This window comes from Mirounga angustirostris, unplaced genomic scaffold (genome assembly GCF_029215605.1).
Source record: "Mirounga angustirostris isolate CCGP_5_RB_7025 unplaced genomic scaffold, mMirAng1.0.hap1 SCAF_1, whole genome shotgun sequence".
Classification (NCBI taxonomy): domain Eukaryota; kingdom Metazoa; phylum Chordata; class Mammalia; order Carnivora; family Phocidae; genus Mirounga; species Mirounga angustirostris.
Genome location: NW_026991709.1, coordinates 198,264,352 through 198,283,254, shown reverse-complemented (window position 1 = coordinate 198,283,254; position 18,903 = coordinate 198,264,352). Strand labels below are relative to the sequence as shown.

At 41.5% G+C, this 18,903-nt stretch overlaps 1 protein-coding gene across 10 annotated transcripts in view; it reads right to left on the bottom strand.

The window, feature by feature from the left end:
• Positions 1-18,903, bottom strand: part of QRICH1 (glutamine rich 1) — a 52,291-nt gene that overhangs the window by 5,762 nt on the left and 27,626 nt on the right. For all 10 annotated transcript variants that reach the window (XM_064596270.1, XM_045862441.3, XM_045862440.3 and 7 more), the window contains 4 exons: positions 11,535-12,572; positions 5,847-6,024; positions 5,050-5,204; positions 3,296-3,410 (listed from right to left, as the gene is read on the bottom strand). In XM_064596270.1, the coding sequence (XP_064452340.1) occupies positions 3,296-3,410; positions 5,050-5,204; positions 5,847-6,024; positions 11,535-12,572 (1,486 nt within the window). The remainder of the gene's footprint in view (positions 1-3,295; positions 3,411-5,049; positions 5,205-5,846; positions 6,025-11,534; positions 12,573-18,903) is intronic.

Here is an 18,903-nt window from a genome sequence, read left to right as displayed (position 1 = left end):
AGCTCCATGTTGGGCTCCACGCTGGGCATGGAGCCTGCTTGAGATTCTCTCTCTCTCCCTCAGTCCCTCCCTCCCCAAGTGCTCCCACACACTCTCTTTCTCAATCAATCAATAAATGGCTAGTTTCTTCCATAAAAAATGGCAAGAAATAGAATCATGGAGAAAATGAAAGATTAAAGCTAAATATTAAGACAAATCAGTAATTTCAATGTGTGGACCTTATCTGCACCTTGACTCAAACAAGATCATGACATTTATGAGACACTTAGAAATTTGAACAAAAGGTAGACTTTGATGACATTATGGAATTATCTTTTTTTTCAAGTATAATAATGGCATCATGGTATGTCAAGCATACTAAAATATTTATGAATAAAGTGTCTAGGAGTTATTTCAAAATAATACAGGAGGGGAAAAACAGGTGTACACATGACACAAGATATGCCATGGACAGTGGGTACATGGGAATGTCATTTATCTGTTGTTTTTTATATGTGCTTGAAATTTCTGTAATACAATTTTTAAAAAGCAAACTCTGCATAACCACACTTGACTTGAAAATTTGCAAATCATGTAGTGATTCACTTACTTGGTTTCTGTTCTAATGACAGCCCCTCAGAAAGGCCTCCCTCCTAATGCCCTTAACACTTTCCATTCCCCTATGCTTTGTTAAGACACTTAATCATAAATTGGTTATTTACACACTGCCTCCCCCTATTAGACCATAAGCTCCATTTTGTTCACTACAATATTATATTATCTAAACCTGGAATAATGCCTGGCACATACCAAGCATTCAAAAAGTATTTGTTTAACCAATAATTTTTTTCTTAAAGGTTAAGCATGTAACTCTGTGGTGATGGATGTTAACTAAACTAGATTATTATAGAAGGTATACACGTATCATTATATTGTATACTTAAAACTAGTATGTTATATGTCAATTATATCTCAATTTTTTAAAAAAGTTTTTATTTTAATTCCAGTTAGATTTTTTTGATGGGAAAAAAAGTTTAAGCTGCTAGCATACATTCTAATAAATGGCAAAGCCAGGATTAAAACTCAGATATTTGTGTGGATTTAAGTTTTCAACTCATTTGGGTAAATACCAAGGAGCACAACTGCTGGATCATAAGAAAATGTCTTTTTTTTTTTTTTAAAGATTTTATTTATTTATTTGACAGAGAGAGACACAGCGAGAGAGGGAACACAAGCAGGGGGAGTGGGAGAGGGAGAAGCAGGCTCCCCGCAGAGCAGGGAGCCCGATGCGGGACTCGATCCCAGGACCCCGGGATCATGACCTGAGCCGAAGGCAGACGCTTAACGACTGAGCCACCCAGAAAATGTCTACTTTTTAAAGAAAATGTCAAACTATTATAAAGGGATTATAACATTTTGCATTCCCACCAGCAAAGAATGAGCATTCTTGTGCTCCCTATCCAGCATTTGGGGCTGCCACTGTTTGTGATTTTAGTCATTCTAATAGGTGTATAGTGGTATCTCACTTTAGTTTGCAATTTCTGGATGATACCTAATGATAAACATCTGTTCATATACTTATCTGCCACTTGCATATCTTTGGTAAGGAATCTGTTCAGATCTTTTGCCCATTTTTTGGATCAGGTTTTTTTTTTATTTTACTTTTACTGTTGAGTGTTAAAGAGTTCTTCGTATATTCTGGATACCAATCCTTTATCAGGTGTGTGTTTTGTACAAGATTTTTTTCCAGTTTGTGGCTTGTCTTTTCATTCTCTTAAAAGTGTCTTTCCGAATGGGTCATAACTTTCTAACTTTAATGAAGTCCAACTTATCAATTATTTTCTTTCATGGATTGTGCTTTTGGTGTTATATCCAAAAAGTTACTACCAAACCCAAGGTCACCTAGATTTTCTCCTATGTTATCTTCTAGGAGTTTTACAGTTTTGCGTTTTACATTTAGGTCTATGACCCATTTTGAGTTGATTCTGTGAATGGCGTAAGGTCTGCGTCTAGATTCATTTTTTTGTATATGAGTGTCCCGTTGTTCCAGTACCATTTGTTGAGAAGACTATTCTTTCTCCATTGAACTGCCATTACTCCTTTGTCAAAGATAAGCTGGTTATATTTGTGTGACTCTACTTCTGGGCTCTCTATTCTATTCCAGTGATTTGTCTTTTACCAGAAACCTGCACACAACGTTTATAGCAGCTTTATTTATAATTGCCAAAACTTGGAAGCAAGGAAGATGTCCTTCAATAAGTGAATGGATAAAGAAATTGTGTGGTACATCCATACAATGGATTATCATTCAGCAATAAAAATAAATGAGCTATCAAGCCACGAAAAGACACACAGGAACATGAGATGTATATTGCTAAGTGAAAGAAACCAATCTGAGAGAGCTACATACTGAATTATTCCAACTATATGACATTCTGAAAAAGGCAAAACTATGAACAGTGAAAAAGATCAGTGATTGCCAGGGATTTGAGGGGGAGGGAGATAAATAGGTGGAACACGGAGGATTTTAGAGCCCTGAAACTTATGTATGATATTGTAATTATAGATACATGTCATTATACATTTGTCCAAACCCACAGAATGTAAACAGGAGGACCGAACCCTAATGTAAGCTACAGACTTTAGTTACTATTATCAGTATTGGCTCATCAATTGTAACAAGTACACCACATTAATACAAGGTATTAAATAATAGAAGAAACCGTGTGTGAGGGAATATATGGGAATTCTTTGTATGTCCTGCTCATTTTTTTCTGTAAACCTAAAATTGCTCTAAAAAGATAAAAGTTTATTAAAAACAAAACACAAACACCTCAGACATTCTACTGTAAAACTCCTGTTCTTTCCAACACATGCTGTTCAGGTGGTTATATGGGTAAAGCAAAAATTATGTTCTATATATGTAGGATATATATATATATATATATATATATGTATATGTTCAAACACATGGAAAAAAACCCCCAATATGTAACATGAGTAACCTACAGATGAAACAGCTCATAATTCTTAATGCAATGATTCTAATTTTAATCAATAAATCTTAATTTAAAAAAAAAAAAGAGTAACTACCCCAACTCTTTGCATGCCCCCATGTCCTTGCCACACTGGAACCAGCCGGGTTCTCTGGTGTGCAGTGCCCCTTCCATATCAGGCCAAACAGCACAGAAGTTGATGCTGGTACCTAGGATTTATTGCCTCCTCACCCACACACTGTATCATAGCCAGCCACCAAGCAGCTGACCTTTTTTAAGCCCAGGTGGGAAAGACATCCAAGGACTAGGAAGACTCTTACCAAGTGGAGTGACTCGGGGCTGAACATCTTTCAGAACTTCATGTAGCCACTCCGTGAATCGAACATAATAAAGATCGGAGAAGATGTCATCAACCCTTCCATTTTCAAAAAGATACTAAAAGAAAAACAATAAAAGTTGTTGGTAATCTCCTGAGTAAAACTTTCAGGGGAAATAAACATTGTGCTACCAGTATCATCAGCTCTCCCTACCCATCTCTCCCTCCTTAACAAACGAACACAACAGGTAAAAAATGTCCAGCATATGACACTTCCACAGTACACTTCAGATCATGTGAAATGACTCTCCTAACACTATGGAGAGTTGGGTCAATGGGACAGATTTTGTGAATGCTATTTCACCCAGGCAAGGTACTATCTTGTGGTAGCAAAAAACATAATGCAGGCTCTGGGGCCAGCATCTTATTAGCTATGGTGTAAGTTAAGTAACTCAAGTATTTTAACTTTTGGGGCTCAGTTTTTTTGTCAGTGGAAATGACTGTGCCTGCCTTCCAGGACTAGGAAGAGAGCATGGAATGAAACACAGCGTGCAAAGCAATTCACTCAGTGCCCTGGGTGACTGGGAAGAAAGAGAAATAAACTGGGAGGCAGACTTTTCTTAGACCCAGGCAACAGGGTGAGTCCCAACCAGCAAGTGCTCTTCCATCATGCTGTGGGCTTTTCCACGAGAGCATTCACACACTAAGAAATCCACCCCTGCTCTCTTAAACTGCCAGTCCTAAATCAAGTTTCCCTATTATGCTACACCTTAGATGTCCTGAAAGCCTACCTACAGTTGTATATTCTAGCTAGATTCTCAAATAATTATTTTGTGTTAATGCAGGGAACAATGAGAAAATGAGCTGAATGTTAGCACCAGACTTTGTTTCGGATAAATTACTTTTATATAAACCATGTTTACTTTAATGAAAAGTATTATTATATAAATGCTTTGTGATTTTTTTAAAAAGGCTCTAAGATACTATAACAAATATTTTAATAAAAGTTTCTCTAGATGATGGGATTATAGCTGATGTCTATTTTATTTTTTTAAAGTGAACATATTAGGTCTTCTGCAATTTTTAAAAATGTACATTAAAAAACTTATTACAGGGCGCCTGGGTGGCTCAGTTGGTTAAGCGACTGCCTTCGGCTCAGGTCATGATCCTGGAGTCCCGGGATCGAGTCCCGCATCGGGCTTCCTGCTCGGCAGGGAGTCTGCTTCTCCCTCTGGCCTTCCTCCCTCTCATGCTCTCTGTCTCTCATTCTCTCTCTCTCAAATAAATAAATAAAATCTTAAAAAAAAAAAATTTATTATATAGTTGATTTCACTCATATGGAATTTAAGAAACGAAAACAGGATCATAGGGAAAGGGAGGGAAAGGTAAAATAAGATGAAGTCAGAGAGGGAGACAAACCATAAGAGACTCTTAACTATAGGAAACAAACTGAAGGTTGCTGGAGAGGAGGTGAGTGGGAGGATGGGGTAACTGGGTGGCGGGCATTAAGGAGGGCACGTGATATAATGAGCACTGGGTGTTATATGCAACTGATGAACCAATGAGTTCTACCCCTGAAACTAATACATTTTATGTTAACTAACTGAATTTAAATAAAATTTTTAAAAAAATTAACTCATATAGTTGAAAGAGAACTTCCTTATAACCACTTGCTTATCATTTTACTAATTTGAGTAACCAGCAAATACCAAACGGGAACACAGTTCAAACATGTTCCTTTGAAGTTCTGTTTCCTACCTTTTGAATACACAGGAAAATATAGTAGAGCACATCTGGATCATAGGGTTCACCTTCTCCATTTCGAGCTTCCCGTGTCATTAGACAGAGCCCATAGTTCAACTCAGCCACAGCAGAAGAAATGAGATCTTCCTGGAATCGCAACAGTTGGCGCCCTGCAACACAAGCCAAAAGTGACCCCCAAAGGTGAATGGGGGTCCTGGCAACAGTAATCTCTTAACTGACTGCTCATATCCCCGGAAGGAGGGCTCAGACAAGATAATGATCATCAGGGGGCTAGGATGGAAATGATCACATGTATCTAAGATCAGAACTGACTTACTAAGACAATAATCCTGTATGCCCTATTTACACTAAGGGTTTCCTTCCCACAATCCGCCCCACCTCACATACCTTCAAAATTATTATTAGGGCCAAGACACGAAAGCAAAAAACCCGCAAAATCCACACTGTTAGGTAAGGAAGAATATGAACATAATGTTAAGGAAGAAGGGCCCTGAAGACAGTCACTGGTTCCTACCTCCTTCCAGAATTCACTCTGCCCAGATCTGCTAGGTTGACTTTAGAAATCCATGTGTACAAAAATGCCTGGTCTTGGGCAAACACCATAAATCCTGCTCATTTGCAAGTCAGGTCTGCTTGTTGCTTGTCCTGAATTCAGCATACTACTTCAGATGGTGATTCCTAACCCCCAGAACCAAGGGACACCACTTTCCTGCCATTCTGTCCTCCCCCTGTTTCAGTACCACTACATTTTAGACAGAGTCCACCCCCCTCTCTCCCTCACAAACACTCACTCCCAATGGGTGCCAGTCTGTTCTGAGCATCCTTCTCTAGCTCAGCATTCTTGGTCTGGGCCCAGTTTTTCCATACTTCAAGCCCTTCTTCTGGCTTCAGAGAATTTGGAAGCAGAAGTTCTGGGGAAGGCTGTGGCTGTGACTGAGGTTCAACTTCAGCAACCTGGACAGTCTGAGCCTATAAGAGAGAAACCATCAAAATGTGTCAATATTGTTTTGCACCAGGCCCTTCCACAAAACTGCTAGAAAAATGTTACCTGTGGTTCTTTTAATAAAAAAATACCTTTCTTCCACTTGTTATCTCACTTTCAAAGACCACTGGAGCTCTACTCCTTACCCCAGGGACAGTTAAGGCTACTGCAGTGCTTCTCAACCCTGGCTGGACTTTTGAATCTCTGAATTAGAAATACCAGTATCTGGGCTCTACCCCAGAATCTCTTTTTAAAGAGATTAGTCTTTCAAAAACCTTCCCACATAAAAAGGCAATTCTAAAGTTTAGTCACTGCTCAGAAGTCCTGGCCCAACTGAGTAAAATAAAACACAAAAGACTTAAAAAAAAAAAAAAAAAAAAAGGACTCCTGGCCCAAAACACTGCTTGTTATAAAGTGCAAAAAAATCACTTAAGGATTTTATTAAAGTGCAGATCCTGATTCGAAAGGTCTCAGGTGGGACCTGAGACTCTGCATTTCTAACAAGTTCCCAAGTAAGGGAGCTGGTCTGCAGACCACACTTTGAATACCAAGTGTCCAGAGTAGTGACCATTAAACTTGGGTACACTTTAAAAACATCTGGGCTGCTTTTAGAAAATATCCATGCCTGGGCCTTATCCCTACCGATTATATGATTTAATTGGTCTAAGATGGGGGCCTGCCATCAGTATTTTTAAAAGCTCGCAGGTGATTCTTATGTCCAGCCATGGTTGAAAATTATCGCTTTAGAAAAGTACAACAAACAAAAGTTGTCTTCTCTCTGCCAATGAAAGATGAGAAAACCTGAAGATGTATATGGCTTCTCTAGCTATATATAAGGTTGATTTCCCCCCCCAAAATTCCTTCTCAATAATACTGCTCTATTTCCTAAGGGCATTTTCTGAAGACCGGAGGCACTGCTCTAGCTTCCTGCCTCCAAAGGAAGAGTCGTCTTGTCCTCAATGGTCTAACAGCCAAGCTGTGCACACAAAGGCGCAGGAAATATCCATTAGCGTCAATCACAATCCCCATACTGGGTGGAAGAGACACCAACAAAGTATACCAGGCATAGGTTCTTGGGTCTCACACACCTGTCTATATTCTGAACAAATTCCTTTGAGCAATTCTCCATGCCAGGGCCTACCCAAAGGGCTAAGGAATGTCAATCATTCAAATTGAAGGCAAAATAATTTATTTATGACACATAAATCTGCTTATCAATGAATAAAACTAAAAACTCTCCTCTTCGTTTTCAAAAGATAATTAAACAAGGAAATAAAGCAGTATCGTGTGAGGCTCTTAAATGTTTATCAACCAGAAGCTCCACTCTAGACACAGTTCAACTACCAATCTCCTTGGTGAGTCTTACCCACTTTTCCAGTTTGGATTTCCATGTTTGTGGAAATGATTGCTAACTATGCACCTCCAAGCTAGACCTGGACTTAATATACCCAGGGGGTACAGTATGCCTCCAAATGAACATCTTACACCACCTCAGACTACCATCTATGGAGAGAACTATCACTTTCCCCATCCAGAACCATTCTCCTCAGAGTTCCCTCCCTACCTTGTTCAACGGCAATACCATATACCCAAGCTGGAAATCTAGGAGTCTGCCTAGATAAGTGGGGGCCAGGGTATGTGGTGCAGTCCTTTGCTTCTGGTGTTTAGCCAGGCCCCCTTCACTGTGTGCCTTCACCTACTAATGTAGCATCCCCAAGCTTCTTGACAACAAAATTCTTTTACATGTCTAAATGTCTATCAGTGGGTAGGGGTAGTAGTGATCCCAACCAGGATGAAAACTACTGATACAAGTAGGGCCTTGTACACTGTGGTATAGTTTTCGTTTCTCTTTATAATGGAGTCCTTGGAGAATTTTAAGCTGGGAAGTGACATAACCTTACATTAAAAAATATATATATTCTTTCTGATTTATGGAGAATGGATTGAAGAGCAAAGGTGCTGGTGGCCTGGACTAGTATGCCAATGGAGAGGTTTAAGAAATGCTGAGAAGTGTGGTGGCAGAACCAAAGTGTTTTGTTGAAGAGTTGGCTGTGAAGAGTAAGGGAAAGCAGACTCAAGGATGATTCCTGGGTTTCTGGTTTAAACAAATGGGTGGATGATGGTACCATTTTCTGAGAAGGGAAGTTTTGTTTTTGTTTTAAAAAAACAGGTCATCTAAAAACGACAACAACAACAACAAAAAACAGGTCATCTACCTATTTTTTTTTTAAGATTTTGAGAGAGAGAGAACACAAGCAGGGGGAGGGGCAGAGGGAGAGGGAGAAGCAGGCTCCCCGCCGAGCAAGGAGCCCGAAGTGGGGCTCGATCCCAGGACCCCGGGACCATGACCCGATCTGAAGGCAGATGCCTAAACGACTGAGCCACCCAAGTGCCCCAGGTCGTCTGTCCGTCCGTCCGTCCGTCTATCTATCTATCTAAAGCCCCAAAATGGGGCTAGAACTCATGACCCCAAGATCAAGAGTCGTATGCTCTACCAAGTGAGCCAGCCAGGTGCCCTGAGAGAAGTTTTCAATAGCGGTAGAGGTGATGCTGAAGGGCTGAGATATCTTCAATAAATCCAAATAAATGAAAAATAGGCTGCTGGATGCACGAGGAAGGTTCAAAGGGAAAGCCATGGTCTAGAGTAAAGATTTGTGTCTCAATGCAGCATAGGGTATAAGACATGGGCTCCAGAGCCAGCCTGTCCAGGGCTGAACCCCAACTCTGCTACTTACTAATCGTGGCTTTGGTCTTGTTGTTTAATCCGTGTCTCAGTTTCTTCATCTGTAAAATGGAGATAGCAGTGCATAGCTCATAATGTTGGTGTGAGAATTAAATGAGTTAACCTGTGTAACACTGAAATAGTGCCTGGCAGATAGTGTCAGTGACTATCATCTTTAGTGTCACCAGCCATCTAGAGGGTGCTGAAAACCATGGCCATACACAGAAATTCTTTAGGGAGAAAAGAAGGCTAGTACTGAGTTCTGAGGAACATTAACACGTATGGTTCAGATAGAGAAGCACCAGCAAACTCTCCTGAGAAGGAAAAAGAACCAGTGGGGGTAGGAGGAAAACCATGCCAGAGGAGAATTCCAAGAAGGCAGGTACGGTCTGTTGTGTCATACGTTGCCATGAGATAAAAACAGACATGCCTGCTGGATCTGGCCACAGGGAGGTTACTGCTGACCTTGACAAGAACAAACTCCGTCATAAATTGAAGAGAAAACTGGTTAGTAGGCGGAATCAGCTTGTACAGATAATGCTTGAGAACTCTGGGAGTAAAGCAGAGTGGAGAAATGGGGAAATAGATGGAGGTGGATGTGAGCTCAAGGGAGGGAGGTTTCACCATAAATCTGGTTTTAAAGGCAGGTGATAAGAGAACTTTCATAAAGGGTATGCCAGGTGAAGAACACAACACTTTGTCATCAGCTCTCCTTAAGGTTCAACTCACATCACAGCACAATTACCTTCCCCATGGACTGGGAGTACTCTAAGGGCAGAGACTATTCATATCTGTTCCTCAGCACCTGGCACTAAGCCTAATAAGGAAGGCAGAGGGATGTTTGTGGTATAAATGGACAAACTCACCTTTCCTACATGATGTGTATTCTTCTCAATTTTTCCTTTTCTGGTAATACCTAACATTCATTCCTCTAAGACTTTCCCAAAGGAGACAATGAACTCCCCAAAAGATCTTCTCTTGCTTAAGGGCCCAGAAGTGGAAATTACAGAGACTGATGAGCATCAAAAGAGGCCTGACCTGCAAATTGGACCATCAGGCCCAGTAAAGCTGAGGAGAGGCCTGATGTCCTCCCATCCCTGTGAGCAGAAGCTGAGCTACATCACAATTCTCCAGGCTGGTCTCTCCTACACGCAATTAATTCTACACATCTGTAGTTGATTCTTAGGATTCTGGAAAAATTTCCTACCACAGGTCAGGTCAAGCTCAACTCTTCACTTTGGGAAGATAAATCCTTTGCTCCCTGTACTAACTCCTCTCCCATAGTCCCCCTCTCAGGTTGCACTAAGCCATGTCCCTTCTGTCCATCCCTGGCTCTGTAATGATGTTGCTCCATTCTTGACAGCTGAAGCTATAGAGATCAAATGCCACTTTTCTCACAATGACGCCTCTGCTGACTTTTTAACTAGAAAGGTCTCTGAACACCCAGTTTGTTTTTGTGTGTGTGTGTGGAACATACAACGTCATACTTGATTATGCTGCCTTATAAGGAATTCAGAAAATAGAAATCAACATTCTTACTCTAAAACTGGACTATAAGCTACCTGAAGCAATGATTCTGTCTTGTTCTATTTCTAGGCCTGACAGCTGGATATTTAATAGGTCCTTAACAAAGTCACCTACAATAATATACCATTCTCTATGAAATCACTTGGTCAGCCTTTGCTTATGGCCTGAGTTTCTGAGTATGGCCCCTGGTCTAACAGTGCTCTGTTTATGCCAGCTCCCTTGCATGCATTCCCAGGAGCCCCTGCCCTCTGAGGCACACTGCGTTCAGCAGTGCCATGAGACCAGAGGCCCTAAAGTTTGCTAATAGTCTTAAGGAATAAATTTATCCACACCTCTGTGGTATCCTCAAAAAGATTTAACAATTAGGGGAACCTGGGTGGTTCAGTCAGGTAAGCCTCGACTCTTGATTTTGGCTCAGGTCATGATCTCAGGGTCATGAGATCGAGCCCCGAGTCAGGCTCCACACTAAGCACAGAGTCCGCTTAAGGTTCTCTCCCTCTCCCTCTGCCCCTGGTCACACCAACACTCTCTCTCTTAAAAAAAAAAAAAAAAAAAAAAAGATTTAACAATTAGAAAAAAGAGCCAATTTTAAAGTTAGAATTTCAAAAGAGTTCTCTTTTCTGTAAGTCTAAGATTAGTTCAAAACAAAAAGTTAAAACATTTTTTTCAACATAGGTTCCATTAACAGAAAATTAACCAAGGCTTATTTTTAAGGAACATAAAAACACCTGCAGTGGTGGCTTATTTGACACTCCCAAAGGTGATCACTTTCAACAGGCCCACCAGGAAGTATTTTAGATCTTCTAATTCACCTACACTGTGTCCACAGATGATAACTAAAAAAGAATAATTCCACAGCCCCTCCACTGTGATGGGTTTATAGCCTGTGTACTAAACTACAAGAGTTCCACTACATCCATTCATTTGTGATGTAGAAAGTAGCTTATTAAACTCAGATAATACTCGGCATGTCCCATTAGTCCTTCCCTAGAACTTTATTCTTCTTAAAAAGAGATTACAAAGAAGCATCCAAGGCATCTACCTCCAAAGCAGTTATTGATCATTTCATCTCCCTCCAGGTACCAGGACAGAACTCCTGCCTGTTCCATAGTTTTCACCTCCTGCTTCTATCCCCCTTCCCAACTTCAACTCAACATTGCAGTAAACAAGCCAGAGGTTGCCAGGAAAGTTCTGTATTGCACTGGGCCCTGGGGGAGCAGGCTGCCCTACAGAGAAGTCTTCACTTACTGAACAAGTAACCTGGAGCTGCTGCTGCTGCTGTTGCGGTGGCGGCGGCGGCGTCTGTTCCTGGGGGGTTTGTGGTTGTGGCTGCTGCTGGGGGTCCCATATATGGACAGTCTGAGCTGTGTTCTGGTAGGTGCCTGCCACAGCCTGCACAGCCACTGGAATGTGGATGTTGCCATTCATGAACTGTGCTGGAAAGAGAGAGTTTGCAAGGGTCTGCACTACCTCTTCATGGGAGTTTTTCACTACAGATGTGGTGCCCACCATCTTCTCCTTGTCATCCTCCAGCTTTACAGCTGCCAGGGCCGTGGGTGAGCCACTGACGTGAACTGCATTGTAGGCTTCCTGGGGAATGGCAATGTGGGTAATGCTCTGCTGCTGAGGATCCCCACGGGGCTGGGCAGAGTAAACAGGGATGGTCCAGGTTTCTCCTGTAGGGCTAGTAATGGTCCCAGTGGCACTGTACAGGTGGGCACTGTCTACTGTCAGTAAGTCTGGCCTCAAAGACACATAACTCTGCTGCTGGCCCTGTGGAATGGCCAGCACGGTAGCCACCGGCTGCCCTGAGATGGCATAGGACACAGTGATGGGCATGTCCACTTTGCGCTTCTTCACTGGCTGGAGAACACTGGCTGTGCCAACCCGCCGTTCCCCTTCCCGGGGTGAGCCCTGCTGAGACGGTGGTGGGGAAAGGGCACCCACGGTCTGGATTTGGATCTGCTGACCCCCAGCAAGAGACTGGCCAGCCACCAGCTGAGCCTGGATCTGCTGATGTGGGATGTGTTCCTCTGGAATCTCTGCAGCCTGGATCTGCTGGGCTGCCTGCACGTGCTGCACCTGGATCTGGGCTGCCTGCAGCTGCGAAGGGCTGGGGCTCTGCAGAGACGGGGTCTGGATGGAAGGGGCTGCCGGCTGTGGTGCTTGGCCTTGGATCTGCACCTGGACCTGGATGGGCTGCTCAGCAGGCTGGTGAACAGTGAGTTGCGGGGAGAGCTGCTGAGCCGAGACCTGCTGCGGAGACTGCTGTACCTGCACCTGTACCTGCAGTGACAAGATTCAGCAGTGAGTGAACCAGGCAACATTAAGAATCCAGCCCCCAAAGGAAGAGATCTCAGACAGGGACCCTAGGTAATGTGAGGAGGAGGAGCTGCCATACCCAAGGCTTCTGAGGCCACAATCCCCAAAACCAAATGCAAAATTTTCCAGCATCACACAGCATTTAGAACAATTATCTACCAGAGCAAGACCATCAAATAGGATCTATGAAGAAAATACCAGAACTTCTGCTTATTTTTAATTCTTGTTTTAAAGTGTGACCCCCTTTGTTTTTACATATTGGTACAGCAGTACAAGTATGCAATTTATAAAAATATATTTTGGTGTATGTTTAAAAAGTAGTTTATCCATGGGTTGAGTGATAAAAAGTGTGGGAACCAATGTTCTAAAAGATCAGTGAGATAAGTACTTTTCACAGGCATGCAATTCTCAACCCAGGATCAAAACTACTTCCACCACAGACTAATGAAAAACACAGTAGAGACGAAACTCTGAAATCCCTTTTGGAGGCATCTCCCAACATTGTTACTAAAATGCAGGCACCAAAGAGTGCTTAATTAAGATAACTTTGTTTTAATAAAGAAGCCATTAAAAAAAACCCCACAAGATTCCTGATAATCTAAGGAAGGTTACTATATCCTGAATCACACATTTCTGATGATAATGCAGCTCATTTCTTATTGCTGTTACCTCAGCATACAAAGCAGCATGAAAGGATGCCATGTGTAGCATGTAATTTGAAAAAAAGAGTTTTCCTTCAGACACACATATCTAAACTCTAAACACTGGTCTAGGAAGGCAAAAAGAAGGCAGATGAGAGATTATATCTTTTTTTTTCTTTTCTTTTTAATTTTAATTTTATTTTTTTTAAAGATTTTATTGATTTATTTGAGAGAGAGAGACACAGCGAGAGAGGGAACACAAGCAGGGGGAGTGGGAGAGGGAGAAGCAGGCTTCCCACTGAGCAGGGAGCCCAATGCGGGGCTCAATCCCAGGACCCTGGGATCATGACCTGAGCCGAAGGCAGACGCCTAACGACTGAGCCACCCAGGCACCCCAATAAATAAAATCTTTAAAAATAAAAAAGAAAAGAGGGGCACCTGGGCACCCCAATAAATAAAATCTTTAAAAATAAAAAAGAAAAGAGGGGCACCTGGGCACCCCAATAAATAAAATCTTTAAAAAAAAAAGAAAAGAGGGGCACCTGGGTGGCTCAGTCGTTAGGCGTCTGCCTTCGGCTCAGGTCATGATTCCAGGGTCCTGGGATCGAGCCCCGCATCGGGCTCCCTGCTCAGTGGGAAGCCTGCTTCTCCCTCTCCCACTCCCCCTGCTTGTGTTCCCTCTCTCACTGTGCCTCTGTCAAATAAATAAAACCTTAAAAAAAGTATTTTATTTATTTGAGAGGGAGAGAGAGAGCGTGTGTGCACGAGGGGAGGAGGGGGAGAGGGAGAAGCAGACTCCCTGCTGAGCAGGGAGCCTGATGCATGGCTTGATCCCAGGACTCTGGGATCATGACACGAGCTGAAGGCAGACACTTAACCAACTGAGCCACCCAGGAGCCCTGAGATTATATCTATCTGATAACAGGAGACACATCACATAAATAACCAAGCACGGTGCTGGGACAACTGGTTATCCATATAAAAACAATGAAGTTGGACCTCTTCTTCATATCATACAAAAAAAAAAATGAGGATCTGAATAGACATTTCTCCAAAGATACGCAAATGGCCAATAAGCACATGAAAAGTTGCCCAACATCATGAGCTATCACAGAAATGCAAATCAGAACCACATTAAGATGCCACTTGAAAGCCAGTAAGATGGCTATAATAAAAAGATAGTAAGTGTTTACAGGGATGTGAAGAAATTGCAATCTTCATATACTGCTGGTGGGAGTACAGTCACTTTGGAAAAAGTCTAACAGTTCATCACAAGGTTAAACATACCATATGACAGGGGTGCCTGAGTGGCTCAGTTGGTTAAGCATCTGCCTTTGGCTCAGGTCGTGATCTCAAGGTCCTGGGACTGAGTCCTGCATCAGGCTCCCTGCACAGCGGGGAGTCTGCTTCTCCCTATCACTCTGTCCTCCCCCTCCCTTGTGCTCTCTTTCTGTCTCAAATAAATAAATAAAATCTTAAAAAAAAACAAAAAACATACCATATGATAAAGATATGAAAAACAACCACATGACTCAGCAATTCCACTCTTAGGTATATGCCCAAGAGGAATGAAAACTATGTCCACAAAAAACTTGGATGCAAATGTTTATAGTAGCATTATTCATAATAGCTAAAAAGTAGAACAACCCAAATGTTCATCAATTGATAAATGATAAATAAAATGTGGTATTTCCATAGAACAGAGTATTATTTAGCAATAAAAAGGAATGACATTCTGATACATGCTACAACCCAGATGAACTCTGAAAATGTTATGCTAAGGGAAGTCAGTCACAAAGACTAAATATTGTATGATTCCATTTATGTGAATGTCCAAAATAGAAATAGAAAGTACACTTGTGGTTGTCTAAGAGCATAGGATTAAGGAAAATACAAAGTGCCAATGGGAAGAGGGTTTCTTTCTTGGAGTACTGACAATGTTCTAAAATTGATGTAATGGTTGCACAACTTTGTGAGTAGATTAAAAAACCGCTTAATTGCTGGGGTGCCTGGGTGGTTCAGTTGGTTGGGCTTTTGACTCTTGATTTCAGCTTGGGTCATGATTTTGGGATCATGGGATCAAGCCCCCTGTCAGGCTCTACCCTCAGCGGGGACTCCGCTTGGGATTCTCTCCCTGTGCCCCATCCCCTGCTCATGTGTGCATTCTGTCTTTCTAAAATAAATAAATCAACTCCCTCCACCCCCCCCCCCAAAAAACCAGGGACACCTGGGTGGTACAGTTGGTGAAACGTCTAACTCTTGGTTTCAGCTCAGGTCGTGATCTCAGAGTCATAAGATTGAGCCTGGTGTTGGTTCTGCACTCAGCATGGAGTCTACTTGTGATTCTCTCTCCCTCTTCCTCTGCCCCTCCTGCTCGGGCTGTCTCTAAAATAAATAAATCTTAAAAAAAAACAACAAAAAACCCGCTGAATTATATACTTTAAATGGGTGAATTACAAGAGAATTAGATCTCAATAAAGCCGTCACTAATTAAAAAGAGAAGCAAGGAGGTTATGTAAAGAGAATAGGCCTTGAAGTTAGACTTGAACTTGAATTGGGGCTGTACTTTTCTAGCTGTGAGTCCCCAAGTTTCAGTTTCCTCAGGTATAATAAAAAGGGAGAGGGACGCCTGGGTGGCTCAGTCAGTTAAGTGTCTGCTTTCGGCTCAGGTCATGATCCCAGGGTACTGGGATTGAGACCCTCATTGGGCTTCCTGCTCAGCCGGGAGCCCTGCTTCTCCCTTTGCCTGCTGCTCCCCCTACTTGTGCTTTCTCTCTAATAAATAAATAAAAATCTTTAAAAATAAATAAATAATAAAAAGGGGGAGAACACCTAACTCCCTACAGAGTTGTTATGAGCATAAGATAGTAGGTACTCAAAAAATAGGTTTCCTTCGTTATAAACAATATTTCTTAACATCAGTGAAATCTCAAAATATAGTTTCCAGGCCAACAGCATCACCACTGAGGCACTTGTTAAAAATACTAATTATCAGGTTCCACCTCAGAACTACTGAATCAGAAACTCTGGGGGAACGGACCCAACAATCTATCTTAACAAGTCTTCCAGGTGACTAATGCGTGCTCAAGTTTAGAACTACTGCTTTACATCAAGAATGTAAAGGAAACTATGAGACCAGTTACTATAGAACAGTAGTTTTCAAGCTTTTTGTCTCGGGACCCTCTCAAAAAATCACTGAGAATCCCCAATAGCTTTTGTTTACATGGATATGGATATTGTTATTTATTATATTAGAAATTAAAACTAGGATATCACACAAACCAATCACATTAACATAAATAACACCGGAAAGGCATACATACCTAGTTTTATTGTGCTCACCACATGGTATGTTTTTTGTTTTTTTTTTTTAAATGAAGATTTGTGGCAACCCAGCACTGATCAAGTCTATTGGCGCCATTCTTCCAACAGCATTTGTTCACCTCATGTCTCTGTGTCACATTTAGGGAATTCTCACAACACTTCAAACTTTTTCATCATTATATTTTTTATAGTGATCTGTCAACAAGATCTTTGTTGTTACTAAGTTACTTGTTATAACTGTTTTGGGCCCAACAAACCTCACCCATGTAAGATGGCAAACTTAATCGATAAATGTGTGTGTTCTAACAGTTCTACCAACTGGCCGAGTCCCCCTCCTTAGTCCTCCCTATTCCCTGAGACAAAATAATATTGAAATTAGGCCAATTAATAACAACTGCTCTAAGTGAAAGGAAGAGTCATTTCCAAAAGCTAGAAATGATTTAACTTAGTGAGGAAGGCATGTTAAAAGCGAAGGTAGGCCAAAAGCTAGGCCTCTTGTGCCAAACAGTTCGTCAAGTTATGAATGCAAAGGAAAACCTCTTGAAGAAATTCGAAGTGTTACTTCAGTGAGCACAGGAATGATAACACTCAACAGCTTTATTGCTGATAAGGAAAAAGTTTAAGTGGTCTGGATAGAAGATCAAGCCAGCCACAACATTCCCCTAAGCCAAAGCCTAATTCAGAGCAAGACCCTAACTCTCTTCAATTCTATGAAGGCTGAGAGAGGTGAGGAACCTGTGAAGAAAAGTTTGAAGCTAGACACTGGTTCATGTGGTTTAAGAAGCTGTCTCCATAATGTAAAAGGGCAAGGTAAAGCAGCAAGTGCTGATGTAGAAGCTACAGCTAGTTACCCAGAAGACCTAGCTAAGATAATTAACAAAGGCGGCTATACTAAACAGCAGCAGATTTTCAATGTAGATAAAACAGCTTTATATTTGAAGAAGTTGCCATCTAAGACTTTTATAGCTAAAGAGAAGAAAGCAATGCCTGGCTTCAAAGCCTCAAAGAAGAGGCTGACACTATGTTAGGGACTAATGCAGCTGGTGACTTTATGGTGAAGCTAATGTTCATCATTTTACTATTCCAAAGGTCCCAGGGCCCTTAGGATTTATGCTAAATCTACTCTGCTTGTACTCTATAAATGGAACAACAAAGGATGGATGATAGCACATGTGTTTAACATGGCTTACTGAATATTTTAATTTTGAATCCATTGTTGAGAGCTACTGCTCAGAAAAAAGATTCTACTGCTCAATGACAATGCATGTGATCACCCAACAGCTCTAATGGAGATGAACGATGAGATTATTGTTGTTTTCATGCCTGTGAATACATCCATTCTGCAGCCCAAAGATCAAAGAGTATTTTTGACTTTTAAGTCTTACACTGTAAAAAATACATTTTGTAAAGCTACATATGCTTAGATATAGAGAGTGATTCCTCTGAACATCTGGGCAAAATAAACTGAAAACTCTGGAAAGAATTCACCATTCTAGATGCCATTAAGAATATTCGTGATTGGGGAGGGTATGTGCTATGATGAGCGCTGTGAATTGTGCAAGACTGTTGAATCACAGATCTGTACCTCTGAAACAAATAATACAATATATGTTAAAAAAAAAAAAAAAAGAAGATAGCAGGAGGGGAAGAATGAAGGGGGGGAACTGGAGGGGGAGACGAACCATGAGAGACGATGGACTCTGAAAAACAAACTGAGGGTTCGAGAGGGGAGGGGGGTGGGAGGATGGGTTAGCCTGGTGATGGGTATGAAAGAGGGCACACTCTGCATGGAGCACTGGGTGTTGTACACAAACAAGAAATCATGGAACACTACATCAAAAACTAATGATGTAATGTATGGTGATTAACATAATAAAAAATTAAAAAAAAAAAAGAGTATTCGTGATTCATGGGAAGAGGTTAAAATATCAACATTATCAGAAGTTTAAAAGAAATTGATTCTGATCCTCACAGATGACTTCAAAGGGTTCAATACTTCAGTAGAGATAGTAACTGCAGATATGGTGGAAAGAACAAGAGAACTAGAATATGGAGCCTGAAGATGTGACTGAATTGGTGCATTCTCATGATAAAACATTAATGGGGATGAAGAGCTGTTTCTTAAGGATGAGCAGCAAAGAAAGTGGTTTCTTGAGATGGAATCTATACCTGGTGACAATGTTGTTAGTGTCTGCCTTCGGCCCAGGTCATGATCCCAAGGTCCTGGGATGGAGTCCTGCATCGGGCTCCCTGCTCAGTGGAGAGTCTGCTTCTCCCTCTGCCTGCCCCTCCCTCTTGCTCATGCACTCTCTCTCTCTCAAATAAATAAA